This window comes from Bos grunniens, chromosome 25, assembly GCF_055505025.1.
Source record: "Bos grunniens cultivar Pamir isolate PY7600 chromosome 25, Bosgru_T2T1.0, whole genome shotgun sequence".
NCBI classification, from domain to species: Eukaryota; Metazoa; Chordata; class Mammalia; order Artiodactyla; family Bovidae; genus Bos; species Bos grunniens.
The window spans coordinates 8,674,430-8,692,471 of NC_141189.1; the positions used below are offsets into that span (position 1 = coordinate 8,674,430).

At 54.9% G+C, this 18,042-nt stretch overlaps 1 protein-coding gene across 5 annotated transcripts; it reads right to left on the reverse strand.

Annotated features, from left to right (window-relative positions):
• Window positions 1–9,495: 9,495 nt before the first annotated feature.
• Window positions 9,496–17,529, reverse strand: RHBDD2 (rhomboid domain containing 2). Of its 5 annotated transcripts, none has more exons than XR_015154413.1 (5): window positions 17,318–17,529; window positions 14,805–15,212; window positions 13,617–13,767; window positions 12,872–12,963; window positions 9,496–10,447 (listed from the first exon to the last, which is right to left on the reverse strand). XR_015154413.1 is itself a non-coding variant. In XM_086374481.1 (5 exons), exons 3-5 carry the CDS (start codon window positions 14,965–14,967, stop codon window positions 10,090–10,092), a joined length of 672 nt encoding a protein of 223 aa, XP_086230607.1. In that variant the 5' UTR covers window positions 14,968–15,212; window positions 15,285–15,447; window positions 15,551–15,675; the 3' UTR covers window positions 9,496–10,089. The 5 variants fall into 5 exon arrangements, 4 of the variants coding, with proteins under 4 accessions (XP_086230607.1, XP_086230608.1, XP_086230606.1 ...); XM_086374481.1 differs by lacking the exons at window positions 12,872–12,963; window positions 17,318–17,529 and adding exons at window positions 15,285–15,447; window positions 15,551–15,675; XM_086374482.1 differs by lacking the exons at window positions 12,872–12,963; window positions 17,318–17,529 and adding exons at window positions 15,285–15,451; window positions 15,551–15,675.
• Between the last annotated feature and the right edge of the window lie 513 nt (window positions 17,530–18,042).

The window sequence follows — 18,042 nt, forward strand, 5'->3', positions numbered from 1 at the left end:
ACTCACATGCATGCACACACATGCACACAGAAACAGACGTGTGTACATGCACATACATGCCTGCATATGTGTGAGAGCTCTGAGAGGACCCAGGTCCATTCTGCCACCTCCAGCAGGCATTTTGGCCACCCTCTCTGCAAATCCCCTTCCTGGACGTGAGCAGGTCAGGATCAGTGGGCTGAAGACCTGGGTGCTCAGTAAGACTCTGCTTTCACTGGCTAAGTTGCTTTCTTCCCAGAGCCCCAATATGTTCATCCATAAAATGGGATGAGTCCTGGCCTCCCAGGGTAAGGTGACAGGCTCAGGGACCCTGCAGGGCAATGGGGAAAAAAGAAGCTGGTTCTCACATCCTCTGCCCTCACTCCAGCCTAGCTCCACCTTTCAGAACAGGTGAAGGGGGGTGGGCCTGACTCCTGAAGACTGGAGAGAGCTGGAACTATTACCTAATGCCACCCAGAGCCTCCCAGGGTGAGCCAGAACCTGACCCAGCCAGACCTTGGTTCTCAGGGAAACCGACACTGTCCCAGGTGCAGAAGCCACCAGCAGGCCTGGCACCCTTGGGAAGGGAGAGTTCCGGGGCCTGCAAGGAGATTCGGATTCTTTCATCAGGACTTGGGACTGCAGCATGAAGGCTTAAGGCTAGACTCCAAGCAGAGAGTTTCACCCACCCCAAACATTCCAGAGGGGCTGGCTGGACACCAAGAGGGACTGACTGAGCCACACTGCTGGAGAGGCCTGGGTGGAGGCCGACGTAGGGCAGGGCAGGGCAGGGCAGGGCAGGGCCCGGGCAGTCTTCTCGTGGGAGACAGACTCTGGGGGCGAATGGGAGGCTGGCATGTGGGGTTTGTGTCCATTCCCTGTGCAGCCTCAGGAAAGACTTCTTTCCTCTCAGGACCAGAGGGTCTAAGGATCTTTTCAGCACGGTCATCGGAGCTCCGAGGCTGAACCAGGCTGGGGAAGGACCTTTCCCACTGGAGAGTATCTAATAGGCAGCACCGCCCGCACCTTCAAGCTGATCCCCCTTGCTCCACGTTGAACACACAGAGCGATGCGCTGGCCCATAACCTCCCTGAGCCCCCGTACTCATACACATTCTCAGCTTCTCCTCCATTCATCCCTGGGTTCCTCCGGGGAGGAAGAGGGGAGGGGGATGACATTACTGGGACCTACTGTCCCACCGCTCAGGCCCAGTGGAGGTTCAGGTGTCTCCCGTCCCTCCTCACAACTCAGATAAGGGATACCAGATGGACAGGATCTGACAGCTGCACTTAAAGCCAGCTGATTTCTCTTCCATCTGGAGGCCAGGGAGATGCAGGCTCAGGATTGTCCCAGCAGCCATGGCCAAGATGGTGGCCCCCCACCCATCCCCACCGGCAGAGCCCTCAGGAAGGGAGAGCTGAAATACCCTCCTTTTCCCCACCTCCCACTTCCTCAGAGGGGAAGAACTCAGGGCAGGTGGGATCTGGGTGCTGGGACACCTGTGTTCCAACCTTCCATTCTGGGAGTTTGGCTCTGCCCCGCTTCCCCTGGTCCTGGCAAGTAACCCTTCTGTGCACCTGGAGTCCCGAGAGTTCACAGAAGAGGAGCCACACCTGGGAGCGGAGCACAACAAAGAACAAACAGGAGGCTCGGGGGTTTTATATTTCTTCTCTGCCAACCACAGGAATGTTCCTGATGGCTCTGCGGGGGGTGGCAGGGGTGGGGTGGGGAACCCACCTATCACACAGAGACCCAGAGAGCCAGCTCACCCTTAGGCACAGAGCTTGGGTACATGGAAGAACCAGCTCTACCTGTCCTCCTCCAGCCCCTAGGTCCCTGGGCCAGGGCAGCCTCAGGGGAGAAGCCTGGCTTCAATTGCGTGAATTTGTGAGGCTCCCTCCAGACCCCAGGTTCCCGAACAGGGAAACCCACAGTGGTCTCCACCACCCCCAGGGTCCAGTCCAGGCTCCTTAGGCTGGCCGTGAGGGCCCTTCCCGCCCTGGCTGCCATGGCCTCTCTGCATCCATCCCTCGGCGCTGGCCCCGTTGGCCCTTCTACAGCACACTTTCCGGGCTGGCTGGGCATCTTGACCCGGGCAGCCCTCTCCTTCTGGAATGCCCTTTTCCACATTCTATTCTGGAGAGGCCTGCTCAGCCTTCCGGGCCAGGTTCGGGGATTGCCTCCTCTGGAACACCTTCCCTGGGTCCCGCAGGGCTGGCTGCTCCCTCGCCTGGGGTCTGCAGGAGTGAGCAGGGGTCTCTCCCAGAGCTGGGGTCTCCCAGGGGGCTTTCTGCCTCCCTCACCAGACTTCAGTGAGAGCGGGCCGTGGTCATCTTTGTGGCCCAGCCCCTTGGATGGGGCCTAAATGTAGCAAATGCTCAGTAACTCTTTGATGAGGAAATGAGTGAGTGAATGAGGGCGGGCAGTGTGAGGACTTGGGCTCCCAGGATCTCTGACCCTTGACCGTGAACTCCCTGTGGGCCAGGTGGTTAGGTCATCGGGGCTCAGAGCACCAAGCCATGAGCATGGGTGTGGACTCCCAAACCCAGGCTGCCCACATACAGATTCCCAGGGGAACAAGCATTCATTGAGCACCTACTGTGTGCATCACCCCAGGCCATTCTCCCCCATGCTTGGCCCTTCCCATCTGGCCCTTTCTCTGTCCTTCTCTCCACCCGGAATGTTCTTCACCCAGATCCTCTTATGGCTGTTCCTTGGATTTCATCAGATCTCTGCAGAAAAGTCACCTCCTCCAGGAGGCCTTCCATGACTTAAGGTTCTCCCCTCTCTATGCCTCATTGTCTTGTCTTAATGCTCTGTAAGGGCTTCCCTGATAGCTCAGTTGGTAAAGAATCTGCCTGCAATGCAGGAGATCCTGGTTTGATTCCTGGGTTGGGAAGATCTGCTGGAAAAGGGATAGGCTACCCACTTCAGTATTCTTGGGATTCCCTGGTGGCTCAGAGGGTAAAGAGTCTGCCTGCAATGTGGGAGACCTGAGTTTGATCCCTGGGTTGGGAAGATCCCCTGGAGAAGAAATTGGCAACCCACTCCAGTTTTCTTGCCTGGAAAATCCCATGGATGGAGGAGCCTGGCAGGCTACAGTACCCTTGCCTGGAAAATCACATGGATGGAGGAAGAGCCTGGTAGGCTACAGTCCGTAGGGTTGCAAAGAGTTGGACACAACTGATTGACTTCACTTTCACTTTCTTTCATTTCACTTTAATGCTCTGCACCATGCTATTACTAGCCCCTAATTTTCATTTATTCATCTGTTTGGTAATTGTCTTTCTCTTCCTCCCTGCCTCTGACACACAGAATGTAAGGCTCTTTAAATGTAGGCATTTGGCCACCTTGCTCTCTGCTGCATTCCCATAACTGGAATAGGGCCTCGCATAAAGTGGGTGTTCAGTAGATGTTCAGTGAATGAATGAACACAAGCCAGACAGTCCCCCTTTTCACAAGGTTCAAGGTACAATAGACAGGCACCTGCTTGGAGAAGGCCACCCACATTGGTGCAATTTGCCACCGTTGATAAAAGCCTTTTCCCCATCCATGGAAGCTACAGTCACATCATGACAGGGGCCTCTGTCCTTTACTGACATCCCTGAAGGAAGGGATGGCTCTTTGCATTTGACAGGTGAGTGAAGGAAGCTCAGGTGAGGCTGTGTGCTTTGCCCTCAGGTCAAACACGTTTATAATGCCTCTGTCTTTATTACCTGAGGCTGTTCAGGTGGCTCAGTGGTAAAGAATCCACCTGCCAAGGCAGTAGACTTGGGTTCCATCCGTGGATTGGGAAGATCCCCTGGAGAAAGAATTGGCAACCCACTCCAGTATTCTTGCCTGGAAAATTACATGGACAGAGGAGCTTGGCAGCCTACAGTCCACGGGGTTGCAGAGTCGGATATGCCTTAGCGACTAAATAGCAGTAGCTATATTACCTATGTAATTCTCCCTCTGGTGTCAGTGGCTTGCCCAAGGCCTGGTAGCCAGGAGAGGCTGCTGGAGTCTTGAGGCCCCCCTCTGCCTTCTGATCAGAGCTCCTTCCTGGGGCTACTCATTCCAGCCCTGCCTTCTCTCCCCTCTGGCCTGGGGAACCAGGTGGGGGATGAGGTCTCCATCCTCCATGATCTGGGTTCCAGCACCATGTCTTCCCAAGGCCTCGGGCCATCTCTGCCTTGCAACCTCTTGGCCACAGAATCACTGTGCCCTACGCGGCATATCCCCCGAGCCCCTGCCCGCAGACCACCTCCCTCTTCCAGCTACTGTCTCCAGCAGGGAGAGTTCAAAATGTTATTTCTCTTCTGCTTCCCTCCCACTTTTCCTTCCCATCGCATGAGTACAGGATGCCATGGAACTGACCACATTGCTGGAGGAGAGACGGGGATGGGGGGCCCCAGGTGCGGGTAGAGGAGCCGGCTGTGGGGAGCTCCCTGGATTCTGTGTGGGGGTGGTGATGTGCTGAATGTAGCCATCTAGGGAGATGACCTTGCCTGTTTCCCAGGGTGGTTGTAACAACGCACCCCAAACTGAGTGGCTTCAAACAACAGACATGGAGACTTCCCTGGCAGTCCGGTGATTAAGAGGTCGCTTTCCAATGTAGGGGGTACAGGTTCCATCCCTGGTCTGGAAGCTAAGATTCCACATGCCTCATGGCCAAAAAACCAAAACATAAGACGGAAACAAAATTGTAACAAATTCAATAAAGACTTAAAAACAAACAAAAAAACCCCCAGACGTTTATTCTTTCACAGTCCTGGAGGCCGGAAGTCTGAAATCAAGGCATCCAGGGGCCCGTGCTGCCCTTAAGAGTTCTAGGGAGGAACACTTTCTTCCCTCTTTTCAGCTTCCAGTGGTTCCTAGCAGTCTTTGGCGCCTGTGGCTGGGAGACACGTCGACCCAGACTCTGCCTCCCTCATCACACGGCCGTTTCCTCCCTGTGGGGTCTCTGTGTAGCTTCGTCTCTATAGGGAAGCCAGCTGTTGAGTTTAGGCCCCACCTGAATCCCATATGACCTCATCACGTCACATTCACAGGTACAAGTGGGGGCTACGGTTAGGCCTTCAACATATTTGAGGGAACCCGCAAATCCCATGGACGGAGGAGCCTGGTAGGCTGCAGTCCATGGGGTCGCTAGGAGTCTGACACGACTGAGCGATTTCACTTTCACTTTTCACTTTCATGCATTGGAGAAGGAAATGGCAACCCACTCCAGTGTTCTTACCTGGAGAACCCCAGGGACGGGGGAGCCTGGTGGGCTGCCGTCCCTGGGGTCACACAGAGTCGGACACAACAGAAGTGACTTAGCAGCAGCAGCAGCAGCAACAACTATAGGGTAAGGGAATTAGAGAAGGTGAAATTCAGAGAAAGAATGAGACGGGCACTTTACAGGAATAGATCACCTTTAATGAAGCGAGAAGGGGCAGCAGTCAGGTTAGTGGGCTGCTGCGCTAAGAGGAGAGCAGGTATATATGGAAAACATATATATACGGAGATACATTGTTTTGAGGGGTCTGTTTCTCCTCAAGATTATTTTTGATTAGTTAGCTTTCAACAACTGGGGCAAGGAATTCCTGAGACCAGCTGGAGACTGGGATCGGCTGGGAGCTGAACGTAATCAATCTTAATGTCCGTTCCTTTCTTCGGGGAAGAAAGTTCTTTATTCTGTATAGAATGGTGGGGAGGGCCTGGAGGGGAGCTTTAACTCCAGGCTATTTTGAGCCATGTAGCTTTCCTTCACCAACGGAGCCCACAACCCTGACTACAGAGAGTGCAGGTTGGCGTGGAAGGCCCTTGGGTAAGGGCCCAGATTTGTGAGTTCAGAATGTCGTGTCTATGTTTTTACGTGCCTGTGTTGGGTGTGTGTGTCTGCGTGTGTGTGTGTGTCTGTGTCTGTGTCTGCGTGTGTGTGTCTGCATGTCTGTGTCTGTGTGTGTGTCTGTGTGTGTGTGTCTGTGTCTGTGTGTGTGTGTCTGCGTGTGTGTCTGCGTGTCTGTGTCTGCGCGTCTGTGTGTGTGTGTGTCTGTGTCTGCGTGTGTGTGTGTGTCTGCGTGTGTGTGTCTGCGTGTGTGTGTCTGCGTGTGTGTCTGCGTGTGTGCGTCTGCGTGTGTGTGTCTGCGTGTGTGTGTCTGCGTGTGTGTGTCTGCGTGTCTGTGTCTGCGTGTGTGTGTCTGTGTGTGTGTGTCTGCATGTGTGTGTCTGCGTGTGTGTCTGTCTGTGTCTGCGTGTGTGTCTGCGTGTGTGTGTCTGCGTGTGTGTGTCTGCGTGTGTGTCTGCGTGTGTGTGTCTGTGTGTGTGTGTATGTGTCTGTGTGTGCTTTGTGCCCCAACCGCTCCGAGCCCTGTCGCCTCTGATGCTGTAGCCAGGCCCCCAAGAGGAGGAGTCCCTCAAGGAAGTAGCCTTGGGGTGTTTAAGCAGACTCGGACAGGCCACCTTTCATAGGGGACGAGCTCCAGGCTCAAAACGAGCAAGATCCTGATGGTGTGGCGGTGCGGAGCTTCGAGTCCAGGTGGGGGACTCGCTGCCTCTGGCTGCAGGCAGTTATCCAGGCAGAGAGGCTCTGAGTAGAGCCCTGAGGGCACCCTGGGATGCAGGCCCGGGGAGGGGCCCCTGCAGGTCTCAGGAGCCAACTCCATCCTCCTCTGTCCCCTCGTTCCTCACTTGGGGGAACCTCATCCTACAGGACTTTCCAACCCAATCCTGGGCCCTCCCCCACCCTGCCACCTGCGGGCGGGCAGACGCCTTCCGGCAGGGCGAGAACACTGGACTCCAGGTGGAAGAGCTGTGTGCACACGCTTGGCCACTCACTTGCTGTGACCCAGGAAGTCACTTTGCCTTCTAGGCTCCATTTCTGTCTGTCCCACCCCTCAGCCAGGGCCTCAGGATGGGCACCCACCACTTCCAGCTCTTTCCTAGCTGCACACAGCCTCTGCCCTGCCCACCTCCCTTCCCGTCTCTGCTCACACTGTTGCCCTGCGTCCTGCCTGGTTAACTCCCCTCCACTGCCCTCCCCCGCCTCACCCTGTCCCGGCCAGGTGGGCACGCCTCACCTCTGTACCTGGCTCTTCTCCCATGCCACAGAGCACGTCTCCTGCAACAGACTGAGCACAGTGAAGCCTGGGCTCATCCTTTTCCTTCTTCGTGTCCCCAGAGCCAAACACAGGCCTGGAGCTCTAGTTGCCCACAAGTGAAGTGAAGTCGCTCAGTCATGTCCAGCTCTTTGCAACCCCACGGATGGTAGCCTACCAGGCTCCGCTGTCCATGGGATTTTCCAGGCAAGAATACTGGAGTGGGCTGCCATTTCCTTCTCCAGGGGATCTTCCCAACCCAGGGATCGAACCCGGGTCTCCTGCATTGCAGACAGACGCTTTTACCGTCTGAGCCACCAGTTGCCCGCAAAGCGCTTGTTAAATGAAGGAATGAACCAGCAGACATCTGAAGGAGCCGGGCCTCTCAGAGCTGGGCGTCCATGCCTCTCTTCCAGACCTTATCTTCGGTCACATTTATGCACAGAGCTGGATCCCCAGTCCCACCCCAAAGGGGGCTCCTCCAAGGGCTGATGCACACCCTCTTCCTCCTGTAGTCCCAGCACCAGCCCCAGGGAGATTTCAGAGGTGGCCAAGGGGCTGCTTCTCTCCTGCCCCCTGCTGATGAAGAGGGGGAATTGGAGGACGTCTGGACGCTTCTCTGGCTATCAGTGGTCCCGTCCTGGCCTGGGGACAGGAGAGTGGTTTCTATCCTGCGGGGGAACAATGGCCTTCCCTTTGCCTGGTGGTCTGTGTTCTTCATGCGCCTAACAATAGCCAGAGGACCTAGTTAGGGCTTTCCCCTTTCCCTCCTTCCAGAGCTACCCCACCCCCGTGGAAGGATGTGTGGTCGGTATCCGACTGACCCCCAGATCTCCAGGCTGGTCTGGGGGCCTCTTCTGATGCCTGAACAGCATCACTGAATTACAATTTTTCAATTGTCTACTCTCCCCCACTCCCAGATTGAGATCCCCAGGAGTAGGGCATCCCAGTCCATTTACTTGGTCAACAGATCTTCACTGTGTCAGCCCCGCCCTGGGGGTTTTCCGCCCTCATGGAGCTCACCTCTGTCTTGTCTTTAGGCCCAGCCCAAGCTTGGCACACATGCACGGAAGCGGGTGCGCATGGATGATTCAACAGGCAAGTGGGGGAGGGCTTTGGGATCCCCTCTACAAGTGCCCACACTCTGGTCCAGGCTGCTTGCTGCGGCCCAAGCAAAGCCCAGGGGAACAGGCAAAGAGCCAATTGCAGAGCAGCGGTCGCGGCAGAGCACGGGCTGCTGTCGGCTGCTCTGCCAGACCCACCCCGCCTCCCGGGAAGCTGGTCAAGGAAACCAGTGGCAGAGGAGACGATGGGACAGAGTGATCTCAGATGACCCTCACAGCCCTGCTACTCGGGGTCGCGTGAGGGTCCTTGAGCCTGGCCATCCACAAGGCAGGCCGCCGGCCTCCACAGCTCTGGCTGATCCAACCGGGAGGGCCAGATATGAAGGAGGTGATGGTAGCACGCTGAAAGGTAGGTGGCCTCCTCTCCTGCTTCTGGGCACAGGCCTGGGACTGGAGTCTGCAGTGGAGGGACGATGACCAGGGGACACAGAGCAGCCTGCCCTCACTGAGTGACCCTACGGGAAAGGTGCCGGTGTGGTGGGACATGCCAGGCTCTTGGGACTGCAGCCAAGTCTCAGCCGCAGTCTGGACTCCTTGGGTGGTGAATCCTGTTCACAGTCCCGCTCGGGAGCCACCCTCTAGGCTTCGTCCCCCTTCCTCGGCCAGTGCAGGCCATTCACCGCCCTGACCACTGCTACAGATCTGTGGGTGTGTCTTATCCATCTCTAATTCCCAGGCCTCTCCAAAAAGCCAGCCCAAGCTCCGGGAATACACAAAGGCCACGAGTCACGGTGTTTGTCCGGACCTGCACCAGGCATTTCCTCAACGCGAGCCCACCTGAAGGAGTCCAGCCGACAGCTGATCAGAAGCTGTGAGCTCCCCCGGGCCTGATCAGGTGCCCGTTGGCTCAGTCACCTTCATGTCCTGTCCTGCCCTGCCTCGAGGGGTGGGGGGGTGGGGAGCTGATCCCTGCACACCATGTGGTTTGGGTTCACTTGCCAACAGCTTCCTGGTTAACTTAGCCCACAGGATCTCCTGCTCAGAGATCAGGAGACAGGCAGGGAGGCCAGAGCTCTCCTCCCCACCTCTTGCTTCTGACAGCATCGCCGCCAGTACCCGTGTCTCTCCTCTGTGTAAGGTCCCGCCAGACAGCCCTTCTCACGGTGACCCAGCCTAGAGTGCAGGGACCACCCCAGTGGCTCCCTGCTGTCCACCCATTTCAGGGTCGCCAAACCTTTCCGTTTGCCCTTTCAGCTCTCCAGGGAGCCTTGTTATCTCCCGCCCCATTTCACATCCCCGCTGGGGCGTTGTCTGCCCGACTGGACCTGGCTGTGGTTCCCTTTGCTGCCCTCTGTATTCCCCGATCATAAAGACACAGCACGCCAAGGGCAGGTTGGAGGCAGTTTCTTTATACAAACGTAACCAACGCAACGGACCCGTCAGCATACTGCTGGGGCACACGCAGGTCCGTCTCACCACCCCTGGGGCAGAAGTCTGGGTGGTAGGGGTGTCACTGCAGGGGAGGAACACTGCACAGGCCTGGGGACTGGCGAGCACACCAACAGGGAGCCCCCGAAGGGCACGCACGGACACACGGACACTGGGTAACCAAGAGCACTACACACAAGGCCAGGAAGGAACAGAGAGCTGGGATGAGCCGACCCCCCTTCCCCTAGGTTTCTTCGGGGCAGGGAAGTGGGTGGGAGGGGCCTGGGCCTGAAGCCAAGCGCCCTAGCTGTGCCACGAGAGCCACGTGTCCTGACCGTGCGCCCTGCTTTCTGCATCTGGGAAGTGGGGACCACTGTACTTCAAGAAGCTGTCACGAGGATAAAGGAGATAAACAGGGACACATATCAAAATACTCAACACAGAGCATGGCACATAGAGGTGTCCAATAAATAACTTCGTGTCAAGAAAATCTCAGCTCAGAGAGGCCCTTTTTGAGAAGGCCAGGAGGGGAGATCGTATCCCTGGCAACTTTCTCAGGACATCAGGACCCTTGAGCACTCCTTGGAGCCTGTGGCTGCTGGAGTGGCCAGGGCCCCGGAATACACGGTGCCGGGGCAGTTGAGGGGGGCGGGGGGCTGGACTCCCAGGGAGGCACCCGCAGAAGCTGGGTAGACACCCGAGGAGTTGGGGGTTGTGCCAAAATGATTCTGCACGTAGCACAAGCCGGAGGCAGGCTGGTACGGAGGCAGGCTGGGCATGTGCCCAGGAGCGCACGATGGCCAGGCCGCCAGTTTCTGGCTACTGGCGTGCTGCATCTGGGCGGCAGGGTGGTTTGGGGTCAGGTGAGGGTGGCCGCTCTGTGTGGGGTAGGAGCCGGGCACAGGGTTCGGCCTGGAAAGGAACAAGAGAGAAGACGGGCGCTGAGCTAGTCATGCCAGGAACACAGCACCCTGAACTGTTGATCCACAGGAGAAAGGCTTAGACTCGCTGCACTGCCTTCTATTACAACATGCTGTGGACGGGCATTTCCTGTAACCAGCTGTCAAAGTGCCACATGGGGAGAAAGGTCATATTAACTGAACAGAAAACAGATGCCCAGAGCGGGCAGGGACCACTCACGGCCCTGCAGTAAGCCAGCAGGAAGAGGGGCGATCGGGCCCATGCCTGAGACACCTTGAGGTATAAGGGCAGTCTGCAAGTTGGATGGAGTTTGGGATGGGATCACGGTAGTTAAGCGTCTTCCATGGCTGGCCTAGCAATTCAACCAAAGAGAACAGGTCCACTTCTTGGGAGGTCGGAGGGCAGGGCTCCAACACGGTAACACAGGGCTCGGGCCCAGGCCTCGTCTACTGGCAGATGGTCCCCCAGTGACGGCAGGAAAGAAGGCTTATAGCTCAAAGTCCCGGCAGGCAGGGAACGGACATGACAGGTGCGGGGAGACAGGTGGCTGGGACTACAAAGGAGGACACATTCTAAGGGATTTAGCCTGTGAACTTTTGTGGAGATTTCTCAATACGAAGAACGAATGTGAACACCACTGACACCTGTGTTGCTGCTGCTGCCACCGCTAAGCCGCTTCAGTCGTGTCTGACCCTGTGCGACCCCATAGACAGCAGCCCACCAGGCTCCCCCGTCCCTGGGATTCTCCAGGCAAGAACACTGGAGTGGGTTGCCATTTCCTTCTCCAATGCATGAAAGTGAAAAGTGAAAGTGAAGCCGCTCAGTCGTGTCTGACTCTTAGCGACTCCATGGACTGCAGCCTACCAGGCTCCTCCATCCATGGGATTTTCCAGGCAAGAGTACTGGAGTGGGGTGCCATTACCTGTGTTAGGTAACAATTAAACTTTGATACATTTCAGTCCAAACCTAGGCTTATAAATCAACTGAAGTACAGACACATGACACTTAGCAGCACTTTCGGAATTTTAAAAATGCAGAGGCTCTGGCCTATAAGAAGCTTGATAAGAGCCTCCAAGGGAAACAAAGCTGTCCAGGCTGCCAGGACTGATGCCAAAACCAACATGTGCATCAACGTTGCCCGTGTCCTGTTGTTGCGTGATCAGAAACATCATGTTCTGTTCTGGGTGCCTGCAACAGGCCAGGATGATATGGGGTGGGACACTATGCCATGTGGGTCACCATATCCCCAGCCAGGTCTGCACGTTATGGGGAAGCAGGATCACTGGGCACCACGGGTGTCACAGTTACAGAGAAGTGAGTGTGATCCAGCGTGCAAGACCGTCCTCACCGGGGGCTGCCTTGTAGAGCGAGGCCCCAGCCGCCAGGGGTCAACATGGTCAGCTGTTTTAGAGGGGCTTCCTTCACAGAGCGCGGCTGAGGAGTTTGCAAATGAGGACCCCTAAGTTCTCTCTGAACTGAGCTTAGAACTAAGTTCTCTCTACATTCTGTGAGAACAGCAATTAAGAACCAAAAAGCTATACAATACAGCGAATTCTAAATGTAAACACCTCCCACCCGTTGTTGCTGTTCAGTCGCTCAGTCTTGTCTGACTCTTTGCGACCCCGTGCACTGCAGCACACCAGGCCTCCCTGTCCTTCACCACCTCCCAGAGCTTGCTCAAACTCATGTCCATTGAGTCGGGAACACCATCCAACCATCTTACGATCTGTTGTCTCCTTTTCCTCCTGCCCTCGATCTTTCCCAGTATCAGGGGCCTTCCAAAAAGCTAAAATACAGCTAATTCTAAATGTCAACACCTCCCACCCACTGAGACTCCAGGAATTACTTGCCTGAAATAAAATGAGTGAATGTGCGTTTCTATTTTTCTCACTACCCGCCCCTGCCTTTAAGAAATGGTCAGAGCTGGGACTTCCCCGGCAAGGTCCAGTGGTTAGGACTTGGCACTCTCACTGAGGGGGCCCCGAGTTTGATCCTTGGTTGGGGGAGGGGGGTTAAGATCCGACAAGCCACACAGCATGGCCAAAAAAAAGAGAAAAGAAAAGAAAATGGTCAGAGGGCTCTGAGTCACTGAAGGCTGAGAGTCCGCCTCCTAAAATAAACTATAAGCAACAGCTTCTGATTCAACCAAGATCCTGCCTCCAGGCCAGTGTTGGGGACAAGATGGACTCCATAGCTGGCCCAAGGCAGAAACGGGCCATGGACAAAGCACTTTGACTTTGCGGTGAACCCCTTCTCTGGGAGGGAAACCTCCTCCATCGTGAACTCTCAGCATTGACAAAAACCAGTGAAGGCCATCCGAGGCTGGCAGCGTGTGTGCAGGAGGGACAGGAAGTGAGCAGGACCCGGAAGCAGGAGCCCCTGGCTCTCGACTGGGCACTTCTGACTCTGTGTTACCTGGAGAAAGACGTTTGTCCTCTTTGGGCCTCCTCTCTGACAGGAGGGAGTGAGGCTATGTGAGCACTCCATTGACAGTTAACGCACCTGGACTGGAAAACAGTAAATAAACTTCGCCTTCTCCCGCCAGGTGGCCAAGAACACCCTGAGGTTCAGGCCATGCCACCTCCTAAGCCTCCCAGTCAGTCAGGTGGATTGCGCTTCTTGCCAGCGTCACCTGCCGGAGCCCAATCCCAGCCCCACAGAGTGCTTGTCAGTGCTGAGGGCTGGTGATGCCACTGATGGGGCCGCAAGTCCCTCGGGATTATGTGCAAGGGCTTCGAATGCCTCCCATTGAATGCCCTTCCTGCTTGGACCCCACTCTGGAAGCAGCTGGGCAGAATCCAGGATGCTGGGGAGAAATCTGTGGACAGGTTTTGCTGGGTAGGCCTGGGCGACCCACACCCTCTTCCCTATTCCCCAGGACACGGAAAATCAGTCGCACCCTCTATAGCAGGGGTCCCCAACCTCTGGGATCTGATGATCTGAGGTGGATCTGAGAGCAGAAATAAAAGTGCACAAAAAATGTAATCGCTTGAAATACCCTGAAACCACCATTCCCCCCCACCCCCAATCCCACTCCTGGTTCATGGAAAAACTGTCCTCCATGAAACTGGTCCCTGGTGCCAAAAAGGCTGGGGACTGCGCCTTTATAGGCCCTGCAGCTGCTTCAGGAATAAAGCAAGCACGGCCTTCTGTAACTTACTTCCGGCTTTGGGCTGCCCTCCTTTCGGCTGAAGAGCCGGAGATGTACTTGAACATGGAAATCCTCCTCATCAGGCTGAAGGGGAACTTCTGGTCGAGCTTCACGGCGACTTGCTCTGGGACGTCAAAGGAGAAGCAGTAGGTGAGGCCGTCTGGGGTCGGTGTATTAAGGAGAAGTGGAGAGAGCTGAAGGGAGGGGGCTGCACACTGCCCCCAGGACCCAGGAGCCACGCTGGCTCCACGCAGGCCTGGGCTTATTCCACCATCATCTCTGGACTGCAGTTTCCAGCTCAGGGGAAACCAAGAGTTGGAGTTTCTAGCCTCCGTTCCTCGGAGGGAACACAAGGCAGCAACGATAGGCAGGCAAGTGCTGACACCTTACCCATCCTCTCCCCTGGGCCTCTTGAGCCCCTGTAATGACCGTCAGAAGCCAGCATGTGCCTCTGTCTCTTTAAGTGGGATGAAGCAGGCGGCTAGTCTAATACCCTCTGGGAGGTCTGACATCTTGTCCTTTGTCCCTGGTCGAAGGAGCCTTGCCTCAATGTGATCAAGTGAGCTTCCCGTGGGCCTCTGTGGCAGCCCGCCCCACACACTGTCACCAGCTCCCAGAGAGGTGAGGGCACCCTGGTCGTCCGACCTGCATCAGCCCGTCACTGCCGAGATGGCCAAAAAGAGTCAGCCTAATTGCCAGAATATTTATGCAAGGAATATAAGGCTTATTCTAAGTTTTTAACCACTCATATGGTCAAAGCCTACCTTAAAAATATTCTTTTCTTCTTCTTCTGAGAAAAAGACTAAGCGAAACAAAAACAAAGAAACCTGTTTCCCGGGAATACCTTTCACGGAACATCTCTAGCTCATGGTTATTTCAGGATCCTCCAGTAAAAAAAAATTAGTCAACTGGGCTTACACCTTGGAAAAAACCAAATCAAAGTATTTTATTAACTGGCAGTGCTGAGCCATTGTATGGAAAGAGCTAGGGGGATCTCTTCCAGAAAAGAAAACTCTGGCATAAAGAAAGGAAGTGACCTGCCTGAGGCCGCGTGGTTCCAAACCTGAAGCTAGCACACAGAATACCTAAGTGTGAGCTCTACCTGCCTGAACCCCCCTGCTCCGACCCCCAGGACCTACAGTGTGGTTCACCCTTTGGCGTGTCAGTGTTACTACAACAGCCCTCTAGGAAGGATACATGCTAGCCCGATTCCCAGGCCACAGACGTTACTGAGGAAAGAGGTCTGGGGAATGAGCCAGGAGGCACAGAGCAGGAGCCATGGCACCAGCAGCGAGGGCACCACCACGCCGAACACCAGGGCCCGCCTCATCCGAGAGCGGACGCAGTTGACTCCCAGCATGGCAAAAGCCACGGGGGTGAAACCGCGGGCGTCCTCCACCTCCCCGAGCTTTGACAGCGACGACACAGCTTCAAACGACAGGAAGATGATGGCGCAGATGATGGTGAAGACCACGGTGAAGAAGCAGTGGCGGACGGTGCCCACGGTTCTCTCAAAATTGCCAGCAAAGCGCCAGATGACGATGGCACCGCAGAGCAAGGAGACGGGATTCTCGTAGACAAAGATGTAGGTCACCAGCCTGTAAACTGCAGAGGGAACCGAGTTAGAGGCCCGATGGTGGCTTGCTCCCAGAAGGGAAAAGCCAGGTTACAACCCACCTAGGAAAACAGGGAGTAGCTGGCTCTCGTTGCCAGGGAAAATCAGCCCGGAGCCAGTGGGATAAGCAGAGGGGAGCAACAGCGAAGGACCCAGGACTCAAAGTAGAGGCGGGGATGTCTAATCTTTGCTCTTTCCCAGACCTGGAGCAAGTCTTATCTGTGACTGGCTTCCACGTGGGGGAAAAAAAATAACACTTTTTAGCACGGGATGGTCTTTTATAATTTGTAATGTCCTTTATAAGCCTCTTTGAGGCTTTAATACTGACCTATCTCACCGGGCAGTTTGAGGGTTAATTAATTGTAACAGCTTCAGGTGGATTGAGTGGGTGTCACTTAACACTCTTTGTGCCCGTCTCCTCGGCTGTAATCCTGACCTCTCCTTCCATAGTGGCTGTTCAGAGGAAGAAAAAAGGGACCATGAATTATTGTGCACCTGTAAAGATGAGAAAACTATCACTAAGAATGTAGATACAGAACTCAGAAGTCTTTCTTGCAAGTGCTTATCCAGTCTTAGAGGTAGAGTGATGCTCAATATGCAATAAGACAGTAAAGAATCTTTTATTTTTCTAAAAGCAGTCCTTGCTTCTGTATTTTTATATCCCTGCAGGCCAAAACACTAAACTGAAGGAGGGGGGTGATCAGTGAAGTGGCAGTAACATTGGATTTGGAAGTCTAAAGCAATCTTGGCTCTGTCACGCCTAGACTGGCTGAGTTCAGCCCAGACACAGGGCCCTGTCGGCTTCAGTGTTCTTACTGTAAAATAAAATGGATACACTCGAGGCCCTCAAAGGTCTCTTACGTGTCTAATACTCACATTGTCCATGAATCCCACACTCAAGAGAAGCCGCAAAGTAAAGGGAAAAAAAAAAGGGAGCTCAGTTTAGGCTGGCATTTTGCATCTGTCTCTGAAGACAGACGTGCTGTGTGTATCCAGGGTGAGGGTGAGGGGGACCACTTTTAGATTTGAGCAGGGAGGCAGGCTAAGAACCATATACCTCAGTCAGGCCATCTCTGTAAGGCTTCGTTATCTGAAGAGTATCGTCATTATTGTTGAGTACTTCCAACACTGAAATCCCAAGGGTACATGTGAAGATTCTAGAAGCAATTCTATATAATTTGGGGATTAGAAAGCCCAAGGTTCCAGTTCAAAAACGTCACAAGATGCAAAGAACAATCTGGGTTCCTGTGTCAACTGTATGACTCAAAAGCTCTGTGAGTCTTCACATTAAGCCTCAGTTTCATTTAAAGAATGGACAACAATAAAGCCCATGGGCAATAATGCCTACAGTAATAATACGTCATGAGATCCCCATGAGAATTAAAAGAGGTTAATGCATGTGAAAGTGCTTTGCAAAACAACAAAAGTTATACAAATCTCCCATTTTTCTCCCCAGAAAAGAATGGGGAAGAAACAGGAGACTAAGAACATCTTTTATGAACAGATATTTATAATTAATTGGTCTGCAAAATATCTCCATCTCCCCAAGAAAACCAACACCTCTCCCAAAGGTACAAGACACCCGGCTCCCGCTATAAGCTGGGAATCGGATTCAGGATTAAGATAAAACGAAGATGCAGAAGAAATTCTAAACCCCAGGAGGCCAGGATGCTTACAGAGGTGGCCACAGATACAGCTCAAGTGTCTTGGGAAGGTGGGAAAAAAAAAAAATTTTTTTTCCAGTGGGGGGTTGGGCCCTAAAGCAGACGTAGGTGTGAATGTGACAAGGGAGAGAAAAATCCTCCTCGGCGAGCAAGCAGGGGTGAATGAAACCTAATTGCTACGAATGGATATGAGAGCCCTGACCAGTACGATGACGACAGGGACGGGAACAAATCTGGGTAGGGAAGGGTTACAAGGGATGATCAAGATGGGGCTCTGCACAAAGACGTGGAATATGGGGCTGGTCCTCCAGGTGGGGAGAATGATGCGGACGGAGATGGGGTGGCGTGGGTGCTGGGAGGCCGGAGCCCAGGGCCTGGCGAGGTCGGAGGAAAAAGGACTGGCACCCGGGACCCGGCCCCGCCCTGCTCACCTTGCCAGTTGCGCAGGGCCTCGGACCGCAGCGAGAGACCCGAGGGCGCCAGGGGCTGCTGCAGCAGGAATAGACGGGGCCCGGATACCAGCAGCGAGAGCAGCGCGGTGAAGAAGGTGGCGGATGGCACCTCGGGCCACAAGGACCAGCTCCGGTACCCAGGCTCCGAGACCGCCATGGCCGCCAAGGCTCCCGCTCACCTACGCAGCTCTGGCTGGTTCTCGGCTCCTTCCGCCTCCCTGCGGCTGTCACCCCTGGCAACAGCGGCGGGGGTGGCCGGAAGCCCCGCCTCCCAGAGGCCCCGCCCCGTGCGGAGTTACCCAATCCGGTAACTCGCGCTGGCATGCCTCCCACGCGCGTAGGCCGCAGGGAGTCCAGCCAGTAATCTCTGGCTGCAGAGTCCTTGGGACTGGCTGAGTCCCGGGTGGGAGCCGCTTGGGGGGCACCGGGCGGGGCGGCTCGAATTTTGGATTTAATCATCTCAGCTCTAGCTACCTAATGAGTATTGTGCCTTGCAGTTTACAGAGCCTTCGATCTTTTTCTCTCTCTCTCACACACACAGCCTCCCTTATCTGTGTTTACCTTCAATAATACCAGGGAAGACACTAGGGTCTGGGTAATGCAGTTAGATGGCAAAGACAATTAGAACTCAGGTTCCCGCTGTTGCTATGGCCTGAAACTGGCTACTGGCAAAGAGACTGGGAGCAGGAGGAGAAGGGGACGAC